This window comes from Theropithecus gelada, chromosome 8, assembly GCF_003255815.1.
Source record: "Theropithecus gelada isolate Dixy chromosome 8, Tgel_1.0, whole genome shotgun sequence".
NCBI classification, from domain to species: domain Eukaryota; kingdom Metazoa; phylum Chordata; class Mammalia; order Primates; family Cercopithecidae; genus Theropithecus; species Theropithecus gelada.
The window spans coordinates 147,170,958-147,193,691 of NC_037676.1; the positions used below are offsets into that span (position 1 = coordinate 147,170,958).

Below are 22,734 nucleotides of genomic sequence, written 5' to 3' on the forward strand. Positions count from 1 at the left end.
GTGGAGCAGCCATTTCCTTGCCACATCTAAGGAGAAAAGAATGAAACGGACGCAGAGGAACAAAGAGCTTGCAGCTGTTCCTGACGGCACTCACCTCCTGTTCCCCATGACAAGAAATGCCCTTCTAACTTATGCTAGTCCAGTGGATGTCTTTATTTGCTACCAAACAAACATGAAGACACCTGCTACTTACATGTGTCTTTTTCTGGGTGAACTGAGATAATGTGGACTAGTTCCCAAATGCTTCCTGTCTGGATTTTGACTGGGGATGCACTGAATTCGCAGAGCGATTTAGGAAAATTTTCATCTTCATGATATTGAGTCTATGGACAAACAAGATAGACTTCAGTATTTATTCATGTCGCTCTTTTCCTAATGTCCCTCTGAAGAATTTCATAGTTTAAAAAGGGAGCTCACTTACCTATAAAAAAAGAAAATCAACAAGGATGAGGGAAACCACTAATACGGAACACAACAGAAACAAATACAATGAATTGTTACATGTGAATAACATAGCCACCATGAAAGAGAAAATAACCAAGACAAAACAAAGACTCAAGTATCTTTTTTATGAAGTATTTTGACTACAGAGCCTCAAATCAAAGTGCAAAAGCCAGTAGACAGATATTGGACCATCAACAGGTTGTTGTTACACAGTGGTTATGGATTAACAATTCAAAAATTACTTTTAGTATATTCCAAGATTGAGAAAATCTATTGTGTAAAAATACTGAGGATAATAGGGATCATATTTTTGTTTTAAAAATTTTTGTTTTAAAAAAAGTATGGAGAGAAGGAAGGCTAGACTGAACCCTGTGGTACTGGACTGGAATTCGTGGCACTGGAATAAATTCATGGTTTTAAATACATTGATGGCTATTTAAATTGATACAAGATGGTGTGTTTACATAGAAACACATACATTTATTTCCTAGCTCTCTGCTGAGAAGCCCCAGAAGCAGTGATACCCTCATGACAGTGAGCACACCTAACACCCAGATCTTGTTTTCTAAAAACTATTCTCCACAGAAAGGTACCAGGCTCCTGGGAAAAGAACTTATTCCACAGCTGGGCCTTTACCGTGGGGAAGCCTGGCAGTCACAGTCTTAACCAAGTGATAAAGATCACATCACGTGAAAGGGACCACAAAACCGATCATGGACCTCCTGATATGACACACCAAGGACACATCTCTTCCGTGGTTCCCGGCAAAATCATCAGGAAACACTGGACAAACCCAAGGTAAAGAACTGTCTACAGAGTAACTGCCTCATGCTCTTCAAAGATGGCAACATTTATCTTTGAAAGACAAGAGACTGGCCGGGTGCGGTAGCTCATGCCTGTAGTCCCAGCAATTTGGGAGGCTGAGGCGGGAGGATCACTTAAGGTCAAGAGTTTGAGACCAGCCTGGACAACTTGGTGAAACCTCGTCTCTACTGAAAATCACAAAAAAAAAAAAAAAAAAAAAAAAAAAATAGCGGGTGCCTGTAGTCCCAGCTACTTGGGAGGCTGAGGCATGAGAATTGCTTGAACCCGAGAGGTGGAGGTTGCAGTGAGCCGAGATCATGCCACTGCACTCCCGCCTGGGCAACAGAGCAAGACTCTGTTTGAAAAAAAGAAAAAAGAGACTAAAGAAGTACTCCAGATGGAAGGACATGACAACTACGTATGGGTGATCTCAGACTGGGTCCTCAGCCAGGAATTTTTTTTTTTTTTTTTTTTAATTTCTATAGGCTAGGTGCCGTGGCTCACGCCTATAATCCCAGCATTTTGGGAGACCAAGGCGGGTGGATCACCTGAGGTCGGGAGTTTGAGACCAGCCTGACCAACATGGAGAAACTCTGTCTCTACTAATAAAAATACAAATTAGCTGGACATGGTGGCGCATGCCTGTAATCCCAGCCACTTGGGAGGCTGAGACAGGAGAATCACTTGAACTCAGGAGGCGGAGGTTGTAGTGAGCCAAGATTGCACCATTGCACTCCAGCCTGGGCAACCAGAGGAAAACTGTCTCAAAAATAAATAAATAAATAAATAAATTCTACGAAGGGCATTACCAGGACAACTGGCAAAACATTAACAAGGTTTATAGATTAGAGCATGTCACCAACACTCACTTTCTGGCCAGGCACAATGGCTCACGTCTATAATCCTAGCACTTTGGCTGGATCACTTGAGGCCAGGAGTTCAAGACGAGCCTGGGCAACATAGGAAGGCCCCATCTTTACAAAAAACAAAAGTAACCTGCCGGGGGTGATGGCACACACCTGTGGTCCCAGCTATTTGGGAGGCTGAGGTGACAGGACTGCTTGAACCCAGGAGGTTGAGGCTACAGTGTGCTGTGATTACACCACTGCACTCCAACCTGGATGAGCAAGACCCGGCCTCAAAAAAACCCAATTCATTTTCCAACAAATATTATGGTCGTGAAAAAGAACATCCTTGTTCTTAGGAAGCACATGCTGATGTATTTAGGGGTAAGGTGCATCACATCTGCAACTTAGTCTCAGGACAAACGTGTATCTACAGTGAGGGAGAAGATGATGATGACACAGCAAATGTGGCAAAATGCTAACTGAGGAATTTGAGTGAAGATATTTGGGTGTTCTTTGTGGTACTCATAATACTTTTGTGTGTGAAATTATTTCACAATTTAAAAACTACAAAAATGTAGCTTATAGTGGACATATAAGGGCATTTATGACTATTCAAAATCTCCTAAAACCTCATGTTTTAGAAGCTCTCTGCAGCCTTTCCAACACAGAAGCCACCATCTACACTTCCTGGCCTCCCTTGCTGCTAGTGGAGAACAAGAATTGGTTTGGGTGGTCAGATCTGTCCGCACAAGACTCTTAAAGCAGAGTTAAATAGGAAAACGAGACTTCCGCATGCTCACCTACGTCACAGCAGAGCCGTGGGGTTCCTAAGTAGTCAGCAGTTCCCTTGGCAGGGGATTTCCACGGGATGGTTCTGGATTATTTCCCGGAAGCTTGGACTCCAGTCTACTTCTTCAGCTCTCTTAGTGCTTCTGTGAGATACTAATTTTCAGCTAATGTTAGTAATGCCTAGCAGAGATTGCCAAGGACTAGGTACAGTTTAAAATACTTTACACGGCCGGGCGTGGTGGCTCACACCTGTAATCCCAGCACTTTGGGAGGCTGAGGCAGGTGGATCATGAGGTCAAGAGATCGAGACCAGCCTGGCCAACATGGTAAAATCCTGTCTCTACTAAAAATACAAAAATTAGCTGGGCGTGGTGGCGGGTGCCTGTAGTCCCAGCTACTTGGGAGGCTGAGGCAGGAGAATCGCTTGAACCCGGGAGGTGGAGGTTGCAGTGAGCTGAGATCGCGCCATTGCACTCCAGCCTGGGTGACATAGCAAAACTCCATCTCAAAAAATAAAATAAAAATAATAAAATACTTTACACATACCATTTCAATCTTCACAAAACTCTTAACTGCAGTAAGAACTCAGGTCAACACTTAGGTCTTACATCTCTCCAGAGGGCATACAGTGTGTTGGGGAGTGGTAAGGAGAATGAAGGTTCTGGGGCTGTGAGAACTGTGTAGGAATCACCCATCTGCACAGTCAGCCACTCCACAGTACAGACTAGTCCCTTGGTCACAAAACACATTTCAACTCCTGCAAGAACTCTTGAGTCCTGAGAGTCAACTGAGGTCACAGGGAGCATCCTAAGGCAGGATGTGCAAACTTTCCTATCAAGGACCAGAAAGAAATACTTTGGCTTTGTGCACCATATGGAATCTACCACAAGTGCTCGATTCTGTGGTGTAGAAGCTGCCACAGCTCTCTGTAAACAAATGGGCACAGCTGTGTTCCAACAAAACTTTTATCTACTAAAACAGATCAGGGCTAGGTTTTTCATGAAACTGTGTCCTGACACCCCCAGACCCACTGGCTAGCAGGGAGGGGCTGCTCAGCATCTGGGCTTTCTCCTTGTTCAGGGAACAGGAGCACAGCTCTGAGAACTAAGGATGGGGGTGAGTGAGCTGGGTCCTCAAGGCAGGGCACTTACTAGGTGGAAAAAACAGCTTGCAAGCTCTTGGGCATGAAAATGAGGTGCATGGAGAGAGCGTCCTCTGTGGCCCAGAAGTCAGAAGCTGGAACAGCCACATGGAACTGTGCAGCACCCCAGAACAGGACATGGGGGCCTGAGTCACAGCAGACCAGTGAGAGGAGAAAGCTGACTTCAGATTGCAGATCTGTATAAAGAAAAGTGGGGTGGCGGGGGAGCCTTGGGTTCAAGTTTTGGAACGGAGGGACAAAGAAGGGCAGGGAATTGGTGATGAGTAGGTACCACTTCTGGGGAAGATGACAGAGCAATCAGACCTGAAAAACTTGACTTACTCAAAATATCAATTACAGCCAGTGACAAAGAATTCACCCCACACAATGAATTACCAATCAAAAAAACTACTATGGTTATCTCAAACCAAATGTCACTTTACTTTTTTGGTAACTTTTGATTACAATAATAAACTCTATTCATGAATATGTAGCCTCCATAATCTTCTCCCTTGTAACAAACGTGCCGTCTGTTCACAAGCTGTAAAAACAAACCCAAACTCAAGACATCACAAGAGGCAAGAGCAGTGGCAGTGAGAAGGGAGCCCGTAAAGGATGTTTCAAAGGAGGGTCCCAGGCCAAGTGGCCACTGGATGTGGGGCAGTGAGCTGAGTGCAGGCTTTCGGTCTGGGAAGTGGCAGAGGCTGAGACAATGGCCAAAGCGGAGCTGGAGAGGAAACTATGCTCAATTTCACTCCTGCCAGCCCAACAGGCTACTCCCTGGTGTGAATCAACTGGTGTTTGATCAACTTTGATCGCTGGCTGAAGGCTTTCCCACAAGCAGCGCAGTCGTAGGGCTTCACCCCAGTGTGGATCCTCTGGTGCTGGATGAGGACGGAACGCTGGCTGAAGGCTTTCCCACACTCACTGCATTTGTAGGGGCGCTCGCCAGTGTGGATTATCTGATGCTGAATGAGGTGTGAGCTCTGGCTGAAGCCCTTACCGCATTCAACGCAGGTGTAGGGTTTTTCCCCAGTATGCACTTTCTGGTGGTGAATGAGATTGGAGCTTCGGTTGAAGGCTTTGCCACACTGGCTACACTCATGGGGCTTCAGCCCATTATGAATCCTCTGATGCTGAATGAGGGTTGAGCTCTGGCTAAAGGTTTTTCCACATTCAGTACATTCATAGGGCTTCTCTCCAGTGTGGACTCGCTGGTGAAGGATGAGGTTGGAGCTGCGACCAAAGGTCTTCCCACACTCGTGGCACTCATAGGGCTTGTCACCTGTGTGCACGCCCTGGTGTTGAATGAGGGCTGAGCTGTGGCTGAAGGCCTTCCCACAGACACTGCATCTGTACGGCTTCTCTCCTGTGTGGATGATCTGGTGCTTCCGCAGCACTGAGCTGTAACTAAAGGCTTTTCCGCACACGGTACACACGTGAGGCTTTTCTCCAGTGTGAATTCTCCGGTGTTGAATAAGGCTGGAGCTCTGACTAAATGCTTTCCCGCAGTCGCTGCACTTATAGGGTTTCTCTCCAGTGTGAACCCTGTGGTGCTTAATGAGGTTGGAGACCCGACTGAAGGGCTTGCCACAATCATTACACTCGTAAGGCTTCTCTCCAGTGTGGACCCTCTGGTGCTTCCTCAGGTGTGCGCTCTGGCTGAAGGCTTTCCCGCACTCGCCACACTCAAAAGGCTTCTCTCCTGTGTGAGTTCTGTGGTGTTTGATGAGGTTGGAACTTCGCCTGAAGGCCTTCCCACACTCACTGCACACGTACGGCTTCTCCCCAGAATGGATTCTTTGATGTTGGATGAGGTTTGAGCTCCGCCTGAAAGCCTTCCCACATTCATTGCATTCATAGGGCTTCTCACTCATGTGAGACTTTTGGTGCTTTTTAAGGCTTGAGTTCTGGCTGAAGGCTTTTCCACATTCGTTACACATATAAGGCCTCTCACTGCTGTGGTGACTCTGATGCCTAGAAAAGTCTGAGCACCCTCGGAGGGCTTTCCCACATTCGCTGCACTGGCAGGCTTTCTCACTCATATGAGATCGATGACAGCTTTTAAAAACTGAGTTCTGGCTGAAGGTTTTCCCACAACCATCGCACATAAAGGAAGCCTCTCCGATGTGGAATATTTGATGCTGAATAAGGTCAGGATTTCCTTGGAAGGTTTTCCCACATTCATTACATATGAGTGGACTTTCAGCTGTGGGAACCCCCTCGTGACCAGTTAGGTCCACGCAGTGCTGGAAACTTTGGCCATCCATGTCATACGGATGTGGCCTCTCTTCTGTAGGGATTTCCTGACATGACATCAGGTTTGGGCTCAGACTGAAGCAACTGTCAAAACCATTACAGGCCAGATCTTTCTCTTCTAAGGCACCCCTAAGGAGCCCCAGGGCTGCTGGTGTGAAGTCCCCCTCCTGGGAGAGGGACTGTGGCAGCCTCCTGCCTTCAGAGACTCCCCAGTCTCTTTCTGATGCATCATCACACAGATCTCCAAGCTCGGGCACCTGGGAAACATCACCAGCAGAGTTTTCTGATATTTCTGTCTGTGATTCCATATCTTCATGAAAGTCTTCCTTGTGAAGAAACTCCTTGTCTTCAGTCCTGGTGTTGCAATCTGAAACAATACATAGAATATCACTTGGAAGGCAGTGCTGCAGCAGAAGCAGGAACGCAGACAGCCAGAGTTGCACCCACTAACTGTGGAGGAGGCAAGGGGAGCAGAGGACCCTCCAGGGTGGCAGTCCAGATCAGAGGGCATCAGGGAGGAATGGGAGGAGTGCTGGATGACAAGGCTGCACGGGGTTGCAGATGAGTACCACTGACCTGCCCTCCCTGCGACTCCACATCTCAGCAAACGTTACTGCAGTCTGCCCTCTGGCTCAGGCCAAAATCCTGGGTGCCCCTTGACTCCCCTCTTCTTCGACACCCACACCAAACCACTGGCAAGTCCCATCGGCTCTACCTTGGAATGCAGCCCAAATCCAGGTGCTTCTCACCTCTCCCACCTGTACCAGAAAAACACCTCACACCACTCCTCACACTGTTACATATTTTACCCTTTTTTCTCTCCACACTGCCAGGTGTGAGCCTTACCAGCCTATCTCCAGTTCTCAGTGCACACTAATGGCACTGAGCTTGGTCTTAGGAGACACTAGAGTAGAGAGAGACCCCGTTGCACACAGAGAAGAAACCCAGCTGGCTCTCAGAGCCTGGCAAGTCAAGTTGCATGGAGGCATCATTCAACCACTCCGGTGTGGCAGGGACCCGTGTGGAACGTCAGATTCCATCCTGTTCAACAGAGGACCCTTTAGAGACTGCTGTGTCCTGTCAAAGCCACCTGCACATCTGAAAACCTGCAATTCTGACTGGTGTTTGCTGGATGACTTCTGGCCCAGTAACAATGTGCATCATCGTTCTGCAGACAGAAATGCACACACAGCTCTGTGTCTGCCAGAAAAGGCTTCAGCATCTCCCTCTCCCCTCTTCATACCTGCAGAACAAAGAAACCTTCATGTCCCTGTGTCCCTTAATCAAATGAAGACGTCGAGAGTCTCTCATTCAAACTGACATCCCAGGCCACACTGCCACCTGGATGCTGAGTGGCTTCCCCGGCCCCCAACCTCCCTTCCTGCCCACAGCCTGGTGGCATCAGACCTAGCACCATCATGCACTCAAACCTCCTCTCAGTGCCTCCTGGGCCTGTGTGGCCCAGGCCCTCCTAGACCCCACCTCTACCTCTGCTCCTGCTATTCTCTTAGCAGGGCAGATGTGTCCACCCTTGGGTCTGCTCTGCCCAGAGCACTCTCCACATGGCCCTCGTGCTACCCGCTTCCCTTGCACAGGCCTCGCTAGAGAGCCCTTCCCTGATCATAAATGCCACCACCCCACCTACTTTCCTCGTCCCCCACCCTGGCTGGATCCCACAGCCTGGATCACTCCCTGATACAGGACTGCATCCCCCGAAGTGGAGGACCTCTGGTCTAGCTGTAGTCCATAGTGCTGAACGGGTGTGAAGGATGCCCCTCCCTGTCTGGGACTTCCAGAATCTGCCATAACAGCCTCCAGTCTGGAATTGTCTGTTCCCAAGGAGCTGTGGTGTCAATGCAGACCCAATCTGGCCCAGCCCTCACCATGACCCTCCTGGGACTTGCCCCTCTGCCCACTGCACCCACGTGTCTCCTGGTGACACTTCATGTGGGGTCACCTGACACCTGAGGTGCAGACACATCATGCTGTGCCGCTTTCAGCCAGAACACGCGCTTGCAGCTCCCTGCTTCCTGGAGTCTGGGATCAGGCCTCTCCTCTCCTACAGAGCTGCCCTACGTGCCAGCACACAGATGTGGGTGCCTTTACCACCCTGCTGTCCCTTGGCAGGCCTGCTGTTATACACTCCACATGGGCTGCAGGGGCTCCCCCATATCCCCCACGAGCTTCAGCTCTCCCTGTCAGAAGCCCCAGCCGTGGCTCCAGGGGGTGTCTGGGAAACGTGGCATCTACATGCTGCTGGGCTCCCAGGAACAATGAGGAATGGGGGCTGCTGGGACAGGTGAGGTCTGGACAGAAGTCTTCAGCCCCGACAGGGATGTCCTGGGACTCGCTGTCCAGCTATCCTCTGCCCCTGCCAAGACCCTGACTTGGGAGACCCTTGCCCTCTTCTGGCTGTGTGGAGAAGTGACCCAAGGAAGGACGAAGAAGGCTGTGGCAACAACACAGACAGGAGTCAGGAAGGTATTTCTGTGAAGGGTCGGAGAGGAGCTGTGTCAGGTGTTAACGGCTCTGTGATCTCTGTCATATGGTCTTTCTTGTTCCTGAGGTTAAAAAACACCTCAAAACCATTTTTAGCTTGCAGGACATAAAAACCAGCCCACTAGCTGGATTTGGTGACCTCTGGCTGAGATGAGATGTCACTGGTGGGGAACAGGAGATGGTGACTATGAGGAACAGGTTGTCTAGCCTGAGCCACTGTTTACATAGATCAAAGTCTTTTATTGAGACAGGAACTAAAGGTGAATTCTGTAGGTGAGAATGGTGAGAGATCACTCTTTGGACTGACTAAATTCAATGTAATTCTTCTCTGTAATATAGAAACTGTGAGGAAAATGAGTTCCTCTACAGAAAAGAAATATAAAATAAAAAAATTTCATTTTCCTTTTAGAAATTTTTTTTTTTTTTTTTTTTTTTTTGGTGAGACAGAGTTTGGCTCTTATAGCCCAGGCAGAAGTGCAATGGCACCATCTCAGCTCATTGCAACCTCCGCCTCCTGGGTTCAAGTGATTCTCCTGCCTCAGCCTCCCACGTAGCTGGAATTACAGGGATACACCACCACGCCCGGCTAAATTTGTTTGTATTTTTAGCACACATGGGGTTTCCGCACGTTGGTCAGGCTGGTCTTGAACTCCCGACCTCAGGTGATCTGCCTGCCTCAGCGTCCTAAAGTGCTGGGATTACAGGCATGAGCTATCGTGCCTGGCCAAAGAAAATCTTTTTAAAAAGTCAGTAAACTTTGGGCTTAAAGGTGAAGAAAAAGATTTGAAAGCAAATACAGTTGCTTGCACTGTACTCTTGACACCCAACTGGAGAAAAGGACAAGAGCTCTGAGCCCTTCCAGAACAAAACACACCTTTTGTGAAGAGAAAACATCTTTATGATTAAAGGCTTTTACGATGAGTGGGATAATTACTCGAGTCGTAAACCATATCTGTGTGGGCGCCATGCGTGGCTGTGATAAACCACGTCTGTGTGGGCGCCGTGGGTGGCTGTGATAAACCACGTCTGTGTGGGTGCCATGCATGGCTGTGATGAACCATGCCTGCGTGGGCGCCGTGGGTGGCTGTGACAAACCACGCCTGCGTGGGCGCCGTGCGTGGCTGTGACAAACCACGCCTGCGTGGGCGCCGTGCGTGGCTGTGATAAACTACGCCTGCGTGGGTGCCATGTGTGGCTGTGATGCACCAGTGGCTGCACCACATCCTCCCTCAGTGCCTCAGCTGGGCTGTATGTTGAACAATCCCCAGAGGCACCTCACACACAGATGGGGGGCTCCTTGCTTCTTCACCTCCTACAGCAAGTTGTTTTCATTTGATTTAAAAATTTACTGAGGTGAAATTAACGTAACATAAAATCATTCTAAAACGAACAATTCAGTGGCATCTAGTACACCTACAATGTTATGCAACCACTACCTCTATTTTCAAAACATTCCCATCACTCCAAAGTAAAACCTGTTACCCATTAAGCAGTTTATCCCCATCTTCCTCTCCCTCCAGCCCCTGGCAACCACCAATCTGTATTGTCTCTACGAATTTACCTATTCTGGATATTTCATACAAATGGAATTACATAGTATGTGACCTTTTGCGTCTGGCTTCTTTCACTTCGCACGTTTTAGAGGTTCATCTGCGTGTAGCATGTACAGTACTTTCTTTTCGTGGCTAAATTATACTCATTTGCATGTAGACACCACAATTAATCATTCATCCATTGACAGACATTTGGGCTGTTTCTACCTTTCGGCTATCATGAATACTACTGCAGTGAACATAATATACATGTACTTGTTTGAGTACGTGTCTTCAATTATTTTGAGTATGTATCTAGTAGTAGTACCATGTTCAAACTTTTGAGGAACCACCAAATTATTTTTCAGAGTACTTATGCCATTTTACATTTCGGCCAGCAATGTATGAGAATACCAATTTCTCCACATTCTGTTGAATATCCTTTATCTTTTAGTTTTTTAATTACAGACATCCTAGTGAATGTAAAATAGTAATCTCATTATGGTTTTGATCTGCATTTCTCTAATGACTAACGATATTAAGCACCTTTTTTTTTGCTTATTAGCCATTCATATAGTTCTTTGGAGAAATGTCTATTCAAGTTCTTTGCCTTCTATTTATTTATTTATTTATGAGACGGAGTCTTGCTCTGTCACCCAGGCTGGAGTGCAGTGGCATGATCTCGGCTCACTGCAACATCCGCCTCCCAAATAGCTGGGATTACGTGTGCATGCCACCACTCCTGGCTAAGTTCTGTATTTTTAGTAGAGACAGTGTTTCACCATGTTGGTCAGGATGGCCTTGAACTCCTGACCTCAAGTGATCCACCCGACTCGGCCTCCTGAAGTGCTGGGATTACAGGTGTGAGCCACCATTCCCAGGCCGTTTTTAAATTGGGTTGTGTTTTGTTGTTGATTTGTAAGACTTCTTTATATATTCTACATACTACACCCTTATCAAAAATATGATTTGCAGATTTCCTCCCATTCTGTAGGATGCTTTTTTCACTTTCTTTCCTTTTTTTTTTGAGACAGAGTCTTGCTCTGTCACCCAGGCTGGAGTACACTGGTGCGATCTTGGCTCACTGCAACCTCTGCCTCCTGGGTTTAAGTGAGAGCCTCCAGAGTAGCTGGAACTACAGGCGCGTGCCACCATGCCCAGCTAATTTTCATATTTTTAGTAGAGATGGGGTTTCGCTATATTGGCCAGGCTGGTCTCAAACTCCTGACATCAGGTATCTGCCTGCCTTGGCCTCCCAAAATGCTGGGATTACAGGTGTGTGCCACCACACCTGGCTTCCTTTTGCTTTCTTGATAATGTTTTGATACTCAAGTTTTAAATTTTGATGAAGTCCAATTTATTTATTTTTTTCTTTTGTTGCTCATGCTTTGGTGCCATATCTAGGAATCCACTGCCAAATCCAAGATTGGGAAGATTTACCCCTACATTTTCTTCTAAAGAATTTTAGAGTTGTTAGCTCTTACATTTAGGCTGTTGTTCTATTTGGAGTTAATTTTTGTATATGGCATAAGGTGGGGGTTAAACTTCACTCCTTTTCTGAGACAGAGTCTTGCTTTGCTGTTCAAGCTGGAGTGCAGTGGTGATCACAGCTGACTGTAGCCTTGAGCTGTTGGGCTCAAGAGATCCTCCTGCCTCAGCACCCCTGGAGTACGCACCACCACACCTGGCTAATTTTTTTGTATTTTTTTGTAGAGAGAGCCTTGCTATGTTGCCCAGGCTGGTCTCAAACTCCTGGTCTCAAGAGATCCTCTCACCTTGGACTCCCAAATTGCTGGGATTACAGGCATAAGCCACCACATCTGGCTCCAACTTCATTCTTTTACATTTGGGTATCTACTTGTCCCAGCACTATTTGCAGAAGGGCTATCTTTTCTCATTAATTGAAAGGTCTTGGTACCCTTGTTGAAAATCCACCTGCCACATATGTACGGGTTTATTTCTGGACTCAATTCGATTCCACTAGTTTGTATGTCTATCTTTGTGCCAGTACCACATTGTTTTGATTACTGCAGCTTTGTAGCAAGTTTTGAAAGTGAAAAGTCTAAGTCCTCTTTGTTATTTTTCAGGATTGTTTTGGCTACCCAGGGCTCTTTGTAACTTCATATGAATTTGAGGATCGTCTTTTCTGTTTCTGCAAAAAAAGGCCATTGCAATTTTGATAGGAATTGCATTGAATCTGTAGAACACTCTAGGTAGTTTTGACAATATTGTCTTCCAATTCATGAACACAAGATGCCTTCCATTTATTTGTGATTTCTTTAATTCCTTTCCATAACGTTTTGCAGTTTTCAGTGAACAAGTCTTAACTCTCCTCGGTCAAATTTAGTCCTAGGCTTTAATTTTTCCTATTTATGCTATTGTATATGGAATTGCTTTCTTAATTTCCTTTTCACACTGTTCATGGCTGGTATACAGAAACAACTGATTTTGTGTGTTGATCAGTTGCTGCAACTTTGCTGAATTTGTTATAGCTCTAGTAGCTCTTTTGTGGATTCTTTGGGATTTCATATATATGGAGTCACATGGAAAAAGAATTTTACTTCATTTCCCAACTGGATGCGTTTTATTTCTTTTTCTTGACTAATTGCTCTGGTTAGAACTTGCAATACAAGGCTACATAGTGGCATGTGTGTCTTGTTCCCGGCCTTAGGGGAAAAGTTTTCACTACTGTGTATGATGTCAGCTTGAGGGTTTTCACAAATGCCCTTTATCATGTTCAGGTGGTCCCCTTCTATTACAAGTTTTATGAATGCTTTTTTTTTTTTTTTTAAATTATGAAAGCGTTAGATTTTGTCAAATGTTTTGTTTGCATAAATTGAGATGATCAGTTTTTCTCCTTCATTCTATTAACGTGATGAACTACAACACTAGGTTTTCTTATGTCGAACCACCCTCATCCTGGGTTAAATCCCACTTGGTCACGAGGCATAATACCCCTAATATGCTATTGGATTCAGTTTTCTGTTTATTTGTTGGGAGTTTTACATCTCTAGCCATAAAGGATATTGGTTTGTAATTTTCTTATCTTCAAGCCATATCTTCATCTGGCTTTGGAATCAGTGTAATGTTGACCTTATAGAATTAGGAAGTGTTTTCTCCTCCTTTGGAAGACTTTGTGAGGGTCTGGTATTAATTCATTAAATTCACCTTTAAATCCATTGTGGGCCAGGTGCGGTGGCTCACGTCTGTAATCCTAGCACTCTGGGAGGCCGAGGTGGGTGGACCGCCTGAGCTCAGGAGTTTGAGACCAGCCTGGGGAACACGGTCTCTACTAAAAATACAAAAAATTAGCTGGGCATGGTGGTGCATGCCTGTAATCCCAGCTACTCAAGAGGTTGAGACAGGAGAATCACTTGAACCCGGGAGGCAGAGGCTGCAGTGAACTGAGATCGTGCCACTGCATCCCAGCCTGAGGAACAGAGTGAGACTCTGTCTCAAAAAAAAAAAAAAAAAAAGCCATTGTGATCCTGGACTTTATTTTATTGGGAGTTTTTATTCTGTCTAGATGTTCTATCCATTTTTCAAAGTGGAGTACTGAAGTCTCTATTACTATAGAGCTATTTCTCCCTTCCAACCTGTCTGTCTGTTTCAGACAGTTTGGCGCTCTTTTTTGATGTGCATCTGCTTATAATTGCCGTATCTTCTTGATGACTCTACTCTTTTACAAATATACACTCTTTCTTTGTTGTCTATTTTATCTAATATTAGTATAGTCACCCCAGCTCTCTTTTGGTTATTCTCTGCATGGAATATTTTTTCCACCTTTCACTTTAAACTTTTTATGTCTTTGAATCTAAAGCCTCTTGTGGCATATAGTTGGACTGTACTTTATTACACATTCTGTCAATATTTGCCTTTGACTGGAGACTTCACATGTAATTACTCAAAAGGAAGGACTTCTGCCATTTTATGTTTTTGATAAATCTTTTACCTTTTGGTTCCTCAATTCCTCTACTGCTGTATTCCTATGTATTACTTTGTGTACTGTACCATTTTAATTCTTGCCTTACTTTTTGTGTCCATTTTTTTTTTGGAGACAGTCTCGCTCTGTCACCCAGGCTGGAGTGCAGTGGCATGGTCTTGGCTTACTGCAACCTCCGCCTCCTGGGTTCAAGGGATTCTCCTGCCTCAGCCTCCCAAGTAGCTGGGACTACAGGCGGGTGCCATCGCACCCAGCTAATTTTTTGTATTTTTAGTAGAGGTGGGGTTTTACTGTGTTAGCTAGGATGGTCTTGATCTCCTGAACTCATGATCTGCCCACCTTGGCCTCCCAAAGTTCTGGGATTACAGGCGTGAGCCACTGTACCTGGTCTCTTGTGTCCATTTTTAAAATATTTTTTTTTTTTTTTTTTGAGACAGTGTCTCACTCTGTCGCCCAGGCTGGAGTGCAGTGGTGCAATCTCGGCTCACTGCAAGCTCCGCCTGCCGGGTTCATGCCATTCTCCTGCCTCAGCCTCTCGAGTAGCTGGGACTACAGGCACCCGCCACTATGCCCAGCTAACTTTTTTGTATTTTTAGTAGAGATGGGTTTTCACTGTGTTAGCCAGGATGGTCTTGATCTCCTGACCTCGTGATCTACCTGCCTCGGCCTCCCAAAGTGCTGAGATTACAGGCATGAGCCACCATGCCCGGCCCATTTTTAAGATTTTTTTTGAGGTGGAGTTTTGCTCTGTCACCCAGGCTGGAGTGCAGTGGCACAATCTCATGCCTCTGCCTGGGTTCAACCTCTGCCTCCTGGGTTCCAGTGATTCTCCTGCCTAGTCTCCTGAGTAGCTGGAATTACAGGTGTCCACCACCATGCCTGGCTAATTTTTGTATTTTTAGTAGAGACAGGGTTTTGCCATGTTGGCCAGGCTGGTCTTGAACTCCTGACCTCAGGTGATCCGTCTGCCTTGGCCTCCCAAAGTGCTGGGACTACAGGTGTGAGCCACTGTGTCAAGCCCATTTTTAAGATATTTTCTTAGTGATTACCATGATGATTGCACTGAACGTTCTAACATCCTAAAACAATTTAGACCAGTTAAGCCTCAGTAACATACAAAATCTCTGCTTCTCTACAAATGTTACCCCCACTTATGTTGTCATCACAGATTACATCTTTATATATAGTGGGGTAAAAAACATAGACTTATGATGCTGACCTTTTATGCATTTGTCCTTTAGATCACTTAGGAAATATGTATTGGCAAAAACCACAATTAATTTTGCACCAACCTAATACAAAATGTACTTAGAAACCAAAATACAAGGATACTAACTTTTATACTTACCCATGTAGTTACCTTTACTGGAGGTCTTTATTTTTGTATGGCTTTGAGTCCCTGTCTAGTGTTCTTTCATTTCAACCTTTAGAACTCCCTTTAAAAGCATTTCTTGTAGGGCAGCCTATTTGTAACAAGCTTCCTCAGCTTTTATCTATCTGGATATGTTTTAATTTCTCCTTCACTTTGAAGAATAATTTTGCCAGATAACAGAATTCTTAGTTAACAGGGTTTTTCCCCCCTCTTAGCAGTTTAAGCCGTCCCAGTGCCTTCTGACCTCTGGGTTCTGATAAAAAACTGGCTAGAAATCTTACCCAGAATCCCTTGTTCAGGATAGGTCTCCTCGCTTGCTGTTTTCAAGATTCCTTGTATTTCAACAATTTGATTAGAAAGAGACCTGGTGCGGATCTCTTTAAATCTACTCAGTTTGTTGAACTTCTTGCATGTGTAGACATGCCTTTCATCACATTTGGGATACTCTCAGTCATTATTTCTTCAAATATTTTTTCCATCCCCTTCTCCACTCTTTTCCTTCTTGAACATCCCTACTATATATGTTGGTCTACTTGATGGTGTCCCATGGTCCATTAAGTTCACTTTTCTTTTTTCTTTTTTTTGACACGGAGTCTCACTCTGTCACCCAGGCTGGGGTACAGTGGCACAATTTCGGCTCAATGCAATCTCCGCCTCCCGGGTTCAAGTGATTCTCCCGCCTCAGCCTCCAGAGTAGCTGGGACTACAGGCGCGTGCACCACGCCCGGCTGATTTTTGTATTTTTAGTAGAGATGGGGTTTCCCCATGTTGGCCAAGATGCTCTCCATCTCCTGACTTCAAGTGATCTGCTTGCCTCGGCCTCCCAAAGTGCTAGGATTACACGCGTGAGCCACCGTGCCCAGCCATGAAGTTCACTTTTCTTAGATCTTTTTTTTTCTCCTTAGACTGATTTCAATTGTTCTGTCTTCAAGTTTGCCAATTTTTCTGCCTGCTCAAATCTACTACTGAAACCCTCTAGCAAAATTTCCACTTCATTTTTTAGTTCCAGACTTTTTATGTTTCTTTTACAATTGCATTTCTTATTGATATATTCATTTTGTTCATACATCATTTTCCTGGTTCTTTTTTCTTGAGACAGAGTCTTGCTCTGTCCCCCAGGCTGGAGTGCAGTGGCGCAATCTTGGCTTACTGCAATCTCCACCTCCCGGGTTCACACCATTGTCCTGCCTCAGGCCCCAGAGTAGTTGGGACTACAGGTGCCTGCCACCACGCCCAGCTAATTTTTTGTATTTTTAGTAAAGACGGGGTTTCACCATGTTGGCCAGGATGGTCTCGATCTCCTGACCTCATGATCTCCCGCCTCGGCCTCCCAAAGTGCTGGGATTACAGGCGTGAGCCACTGCGTTCAGCCTAGTTCTCTATGGTTTCTTTTACCTCTCTGAGCATATTTGAAGCAGTTGATTTAAAGTTTTTGTCTAGTTAAGTACAATGTCTGTGCTTTCTCCAGGACACTTTCTGGCAGTGTACTTTTTTCCTTTGAATGGGACATATTTTCTTGCTTTGTTATATGCTTCATGATTTTTGCTTTGTTAAAAACTGCACAACTGAATATGAAAATGTGGTATCCCTCCCCTAAGCTTTGCTGTTTTTGATTGTTGAAGACTAGAGTCACATGCTCATTTAGTGACTTTTCCAAACTATTTTTGCAAAGACTATTCTTTGTCGAGCACAGTCACTCAAGTCTTTTTCTTTAGCTTGTGTTCAACTAGTGTTTTGACAGAGATTTCTTTGAATATCAAGAGAAAAATAAAAACAAAACACTTCTCCCAGTCTTTGTGTCGGGGTACTTTTTAAACACTGTTTACAACTCTGAGTTGACTGCCTTCACTGAGCCTAGAGATTAGCCAGAGTTCTCGAGAAAGCTTATGGTCCTAAGGTCTTTTCTGAACACACATCCAGTCCTGGGCATGCATGTGACTTCCTGGATTCCCCAAAATATATGGGTGCTTTTTTTAAAAAATTTATTATTTTTTTTCTGAGACAAAGCCTCACTCCAGTTGCCCAGGCTAGAGTGCAGTGGCATGATCTCAGATCACTGCAACCCCCACCTACCACGTTTAAGCAATTCTTGTGCTTCAGCCTCCCAAGTAGCTGGGGTTACAGGTATGTGCCACCACACCTGGCTAATTTTTGTACTTTTAGTAGAGACAGGGTTTTGCCATGTTGGCCAGGCCGGTCTTGAACTCCTGGCCTCAAGCAATCCTCCCGCCTCGGTGGGATTACAGGCGCGAGTCATCACACCCGGCCTTTCTCAATTTTTAGTAGAGACAGGGTCCTGCCATGCTATACTGGCTGGTCCTCAACTCCTGGCCTCATACGATCCTCCTACCTTGGCCTCTCAAAGTGCTCAGATCGTAGGTATGAGCCACCACACCCACTCCAAGGCTGCTTTTGAATGCCTTTATCTCCCCACAAGAAATTCCTCAGCTTTTCTTCCTAGGCTTTAGATGGCCAACTAAATGGGTAACCACAGTACAAAGGCCTGGACCAGAGGAGAGTCCTGAGGGGACGGGGTTGCCACTAGCCTGGCTGTTGAACTGGGAAGGGGTCAGGACTACAGGGCAAATCAAAGGACCCTGGTAGCCATCATGTCATACTTCTTTGTGTCAAGTGGGGAAATCACAGTTCTGCTCAAGGTGCCAGGGGCCAGGCCAGGTCAACTTCCTTGCTGACATCCAGCCTTGGCTCCCTGAGTCAGAGTACCCCCCTCACCCTCCCCACCTGTGATGACACAGATGACACAAATGCCTCCTGGGGTAAGCACAGGGTTCCATGGACATCACTTCCTCAGAATAAGGGCACCAGGGGGAACTGTTCTTAAAGTACCTGGCTGCTGATAGTGAGGGCAGATGGCTTCCAGCTCAGTATCACTACAGCAGGGGGGACCACAGGCTGCAGATCCAGGGTGGGTCACAGCAGGAGCATCATTCACAGGGGCCTGGGCTGCAGGGGTCCAAGGGGATGGTCCTGGAGCTGAGAGCTCCATCTCTGCCTCCTCACGGCGAGTTCTGAGGCTGGGCATGACTAGGACCTGAAGACCAGCAAGAAAACAGGTGAGTATACAGACAGGCTAGCTCTAGGGATTCATCCTCCCATCAGGCCGGGGTCTCTTCCTCCACTCCTGCAGCCCAAGACCTGAAAAGGGCCTGGTGCTGCCTGGTCTCAGGGGCTGATGCTATGTTCCCTGATCCTGGACCCAAAAAGAGGGAGTCAGCCACGGAGACACAGACTCACAAGCCAGGGCCACAGCTACAAAGGGGCAAGATTCTGACCCTACGGCAAAGTTGGGTAACGGTGCCCAGGCCTACCATGATAGGAGGGCAGCCCCCATAGGGCCTGTATCCTGCTGTGGGCCTGGGTCCTGCTGTGGGCCTGTGTCTTGCTGTGGGGCCTGTATCCTGCTGTGGGCCTGTGTCCTGCTCTGGGCCTGGGTCCTGCTGTGGGCCACACCCTGCAGTGGGCCTATATCCTGCTGTGGGCCTGTGTCCTGTTGGGCCTGTGTCCTGCTGTGGGCCTGTGTCCCGCAGTGGGCCTGTACTCTGCTGTGGGGCTGTGTCCTGCTGTGGGCTGTACCCTGCTGTGGGCCTGTGTCCTGCTGTGGGCCTGTGTCCTTCTGTGGCCACTCTTATCACTCCTTGTTGCTGGCATTCAAAATGCCCTGAAGCTGGGCACGCTAGACCCACCTAGAGTGGGAGAACAGCAGCTCCAAAGGTTGAGCAGCCAGGGGCAGCCTGTGCTGCAGCCCCACATGTCACCATATGTGTCAACGCCTGCCAACCCTAGTGGTCAATTCTGTCTGAGTTGCACCATCCTGGAAGCCTCCTCACCAGGTGTTCCCATCTTTACTTGCCTGGGACGTTCTCCCACTGCACCACCTACTACCTTCTAGTCTCTCATTCCCCATTTCATGTTGGCACCCCAGTGTGCACTTCTGCACTGACACCAACTTCCTTGGTGATTACGTCCAGTCTTGAGGCATCAACATCCTTGTTAAGACTCACAAATTTGGGCTCATCTCCAGTCCTAACTATGAAGACAGGACACTCCCATGTGGAGGCATGATGGGCTCCTCACATGGACCAGGTTACTGAATCTCCCTACCTCCTCGCCATACCCTGCCCGGGTGCCCACTGGGAGCACTGACATACCTCAGCCCTTCACTCACAAGTACTGACACTGACTCCTCTGTTCTTCATGAGCACCAGCTGAGAGTGAGGGTGTGATCAAGGGGATCTGCAAAGGAGATCTTAAGAAAGGAGGCAGAAGGATGGTGCAGGGAGTCAAGGTGATGGTAGGTGTCACCCATAAGCTATGTGGGAAAGAAAGAAGGGCTGGGTGATGCTCCTGGACTCAGATCACCATCAAGGAGGAATGCACAACTAGTGGTCTGGGTGAAAAGGTCAGAGGACAAGTGTAGGGAAAAACTTGAGGGAGAAGGCAAGGAGATACGAACAGAGCTCACAGGGATGGTCACTAGGGACGGATGGTCACTAGGGACAGATGGTAAGGGAGCTTGGCTGCCAGATGAGGGTGAAGCACTGGCCACATTTCCATGTCGGGAGAGACAAAACTAACACAAGATTAACTTGGCAGGGTGCTCAGAAGAATGGTGGGAGATGAGATTCAAAGCAGTTACAGCACCAGAAACAGAGGAGACATAGGCGATGGGGTTGACAAGGCCCTCAGTGACTGCATCTGCCTGCCCTTACAGTGCTGATGCCCAGTTTCCTCGAGGGAAACCTCTCCCAATCCAAGGGGAGATGTAATAATCTGCAATATTTATTTAGTTCATTTTATTTAAAAATACTTTAACGTCTCATTTTTTCTGAATAGGGGCATAGTCACCTCAAAATTTAAAAGGTAAAAATAATTTATAGTGAAAAATCCCCCAAAGATCCACTCAGTTTCCCTTGTTTCTAGTGTACCGTTCCAGATTAATCTAGGTTTACACAGCAAATATATACACATACGTTTGCCTTTAAATGATAAACTACACCCAACTATGCTATGGCTTCACACCTTATTTTTCTCACTTCATTATGCGTGGAATCTTGCTTACCAGGACACAGAATAAACGCCCCCCTCTCCCCCAGGTCCATATCCTAATCCCTGGAACTTGTGCTTATGTTACACTACATACCAAAAGGGACTTTGCAGAGGGAATTAAGGTTATGGACGTGAATTACTCTGGTGGACCCAATCTAATCAAATGAGCCCTTAAAAGCCTGAGAAGGATCTGAGGGCCACGTGGAAGGACCTCGGAGAGCTAAGGGCCACTCAGGCCGGCAGCCAGCACTTCTGAGGACCAACCCCAAGAAACACAGATTCGGCCAACAGCCTGAACAAGCTTGGAAGCGGAGTCTCCTGGCTAAAGGCTAAGACCGCCCGAGCAGTCAGACACCTGCAAGAGCCAGCCGCCACCCTCCCACAGCAAGCAGCCACAGGATGGGCCCTGGCCGATCCCTCAGCACCTTGCCCCTGGGGGGAGAACGGGCCCAAACTCTCCACCCTTCCCAGAGTATCTCCTCCACACGCAGAGCGACTCCACTACTGACTGGGCCTCCCAGGCAGGACATCTGAGGCCGAAACCCCGTTTCTCCCCCAGCTCTGCTCTGTGCATCTCCGACTTCGCATCGAACACCAGGAACCGCGAGCCCACCACGTCTCCCACGCGCAGGGAACCACCGCATCGCACGGCTGCCCCGTCGCTCCGCCCGAGCTCGAACGGCGGCATCGATACGCAGGAGCGCCGCCAGCCTGCGGGCAGAGTCCTAGCTCGGCCCCCCGCCGCGACCTTACCGCGGGATCTCCCCGGAGACCCCCCTCCCGGAGGCCGCCCCCAGAGGCTCCGACCTCCAGCCCCGGCCAAGCGGCCCCCGCCCCGCCCCCCCGGCGCTCCCACAACCCCCCGCGCGGCTCCGCCCCCGCCCGGGGTCCCCGTCTCGCCGCCCGCCCCGTCTGAGCCCTGAGAGGCCCCTGGGCCCCCCAACCACGGGGGCATCAGGGACAACCGGTGCGGGGTCCGAGGCGTGGAGCTTGGCGGAACTCACTCACCTCAACAGGTCGCGCTTGGAACGGAGGCAGCACCGCGGCACGAACGCCTCTCAGCCAGCGCCGGCTGACCCCCGGAAGTCCCGCCCCGATTTCCGGCCCGCCGCTCGGTCTGTCTGGGACAGCGTAGCCACTCTAGACGTTGGGAGGCCGGGGCGACTCTCTGGTTCAGCCCCATTCCTGGTCCCGCTAACCCTGAGCCAGGGACCCTTCTGTTCCCCTTTTTTCCAGAGTGCACCCGTGCACTGAACAAGGCGGCAATTGAAGAAAAGGGGACACTATTAGAAATGCAGAGATAATGAGATATACTGTTTAGTGGGAGATTTTAATACACAGGCCCCCAGAATCGGAACAGATTGTAGTTTGAGAAAAACCTAAGGATACATTTTTCGGAAGAAATGAATCATTCAATCAGTAAGTGATCAGAAAGATAAATGGAAGAATTCAAATTCTTTCAGTAGATAATGTTTTCGTGAGATTGTGCGTGGATCATTTATAATACGGAAATGAATTGTACACTTGGACATAAAGAATACAAATAAGGCTGGGTGTGGTGGCCCACGCCTGTAATTTCAGCACTTGGGAGGCCGAGGCGGGCAGATGGCTTGAGGCCAGGAGTTTGAGACCAGCCTGGGCAATATAGGGAGACTCCATCTCAACAAAAAATACAAAAGTTAGCCAGGTGTGATGGTGTGCGCCTGTAGTCCCAGCTACTCAGGAGGCTGAGGTGGGCGGATTGCTTGAGCCGGGGAATGTGCGGCTGCAGTGAGCAGGGATCACACCATTGCACTGGTGAGAGAGTGAGACCCTGTCTCAAGGAAAAAAAACAAAAAACAAAAAACAAAACAACCACCAAAAAAACCCACAAATATTTTAACGTTCATTTTGCAGGCAAATTAAACTATTAAAATCAGGAATACATAATAAAAAATACACGACAAACTCTATTGGAATTTAAGAAACACTGTGTAGATAACCTTTTTTTTTTTTTTAAAAGTTCAGGCGGAGGTGCTCTCAGTTGGAGATGAGGA

The 22,734-nt window shown here is 47.4% G+C and overlaps 1 protein-coding gene across 5 annotated transcripts; it reads right to left on the bottom strand.

Moving 5' to 3' along the window:
* Window positions 1–4,418: 4,418 nt before the first annotated feature.
* Window positions 4,419–21,798, bottom strand: ZNF16 (zinc finger protein 16). 5 transcript variants are annotated; one of them, XM_025395292.1, is made up of 4 exons: window positions 21,707–21,798; window positions 19,801–19,885; window positions 18,479–18,683; window positions 4,419–6,652 (listed from the first exon to the last, which is right to left on the bottom strand). In XM_025395292.1, exons 3-4 carry the CDS (start codon window positions 18,672–18,674, stop codon window positions 4,800–4,802), a joined length of 2,049 nt encoding a protein of 682 aa, XP_025251077.1. In that variant the 5' UTR covers window positions 18,675–18,683; window positions 19,801–19,885; window positions 21,707–21,798; the 3' UTR covers window positions 4,419–4,799. The 5 variants fall into 5 exon arrangements, with proteins under 5 accessions (XP_025251077.1, XP_025251076.1, XP_025251081.1 ...); XM_025395291.1 differs by lacking the exon at window positions 19,801–19,885 and having other exon boundaries at window positions 21,707–21,792; XM_025395296.1 differs by lacking the exon at window positions 19,801–19,885 and having other exon boundaries at window positions 18,374–18,683; window positions 21,707–21,785.
* Window positions 21,799–22,734: the final 936 nt, after the last annotated feature.

Bases quoted from the DNA above. Each gene is read 5' to 3' on its own strand.
- ZNF16 (XM_025395292.1), bottom strand. From the start codon at position 18,674: ATGCCCAGCCTCAGAACTCGCCGTGAGGAGGCAGAGATGGAGCTCTCA. The intron at 6,653-18,478 runs GTACTTTAAGAA...GTATTGTTTCAG, and splicing joins CCCTCACTATCAGCAGCCAG to ATTGCAACACCAGGACTGAA.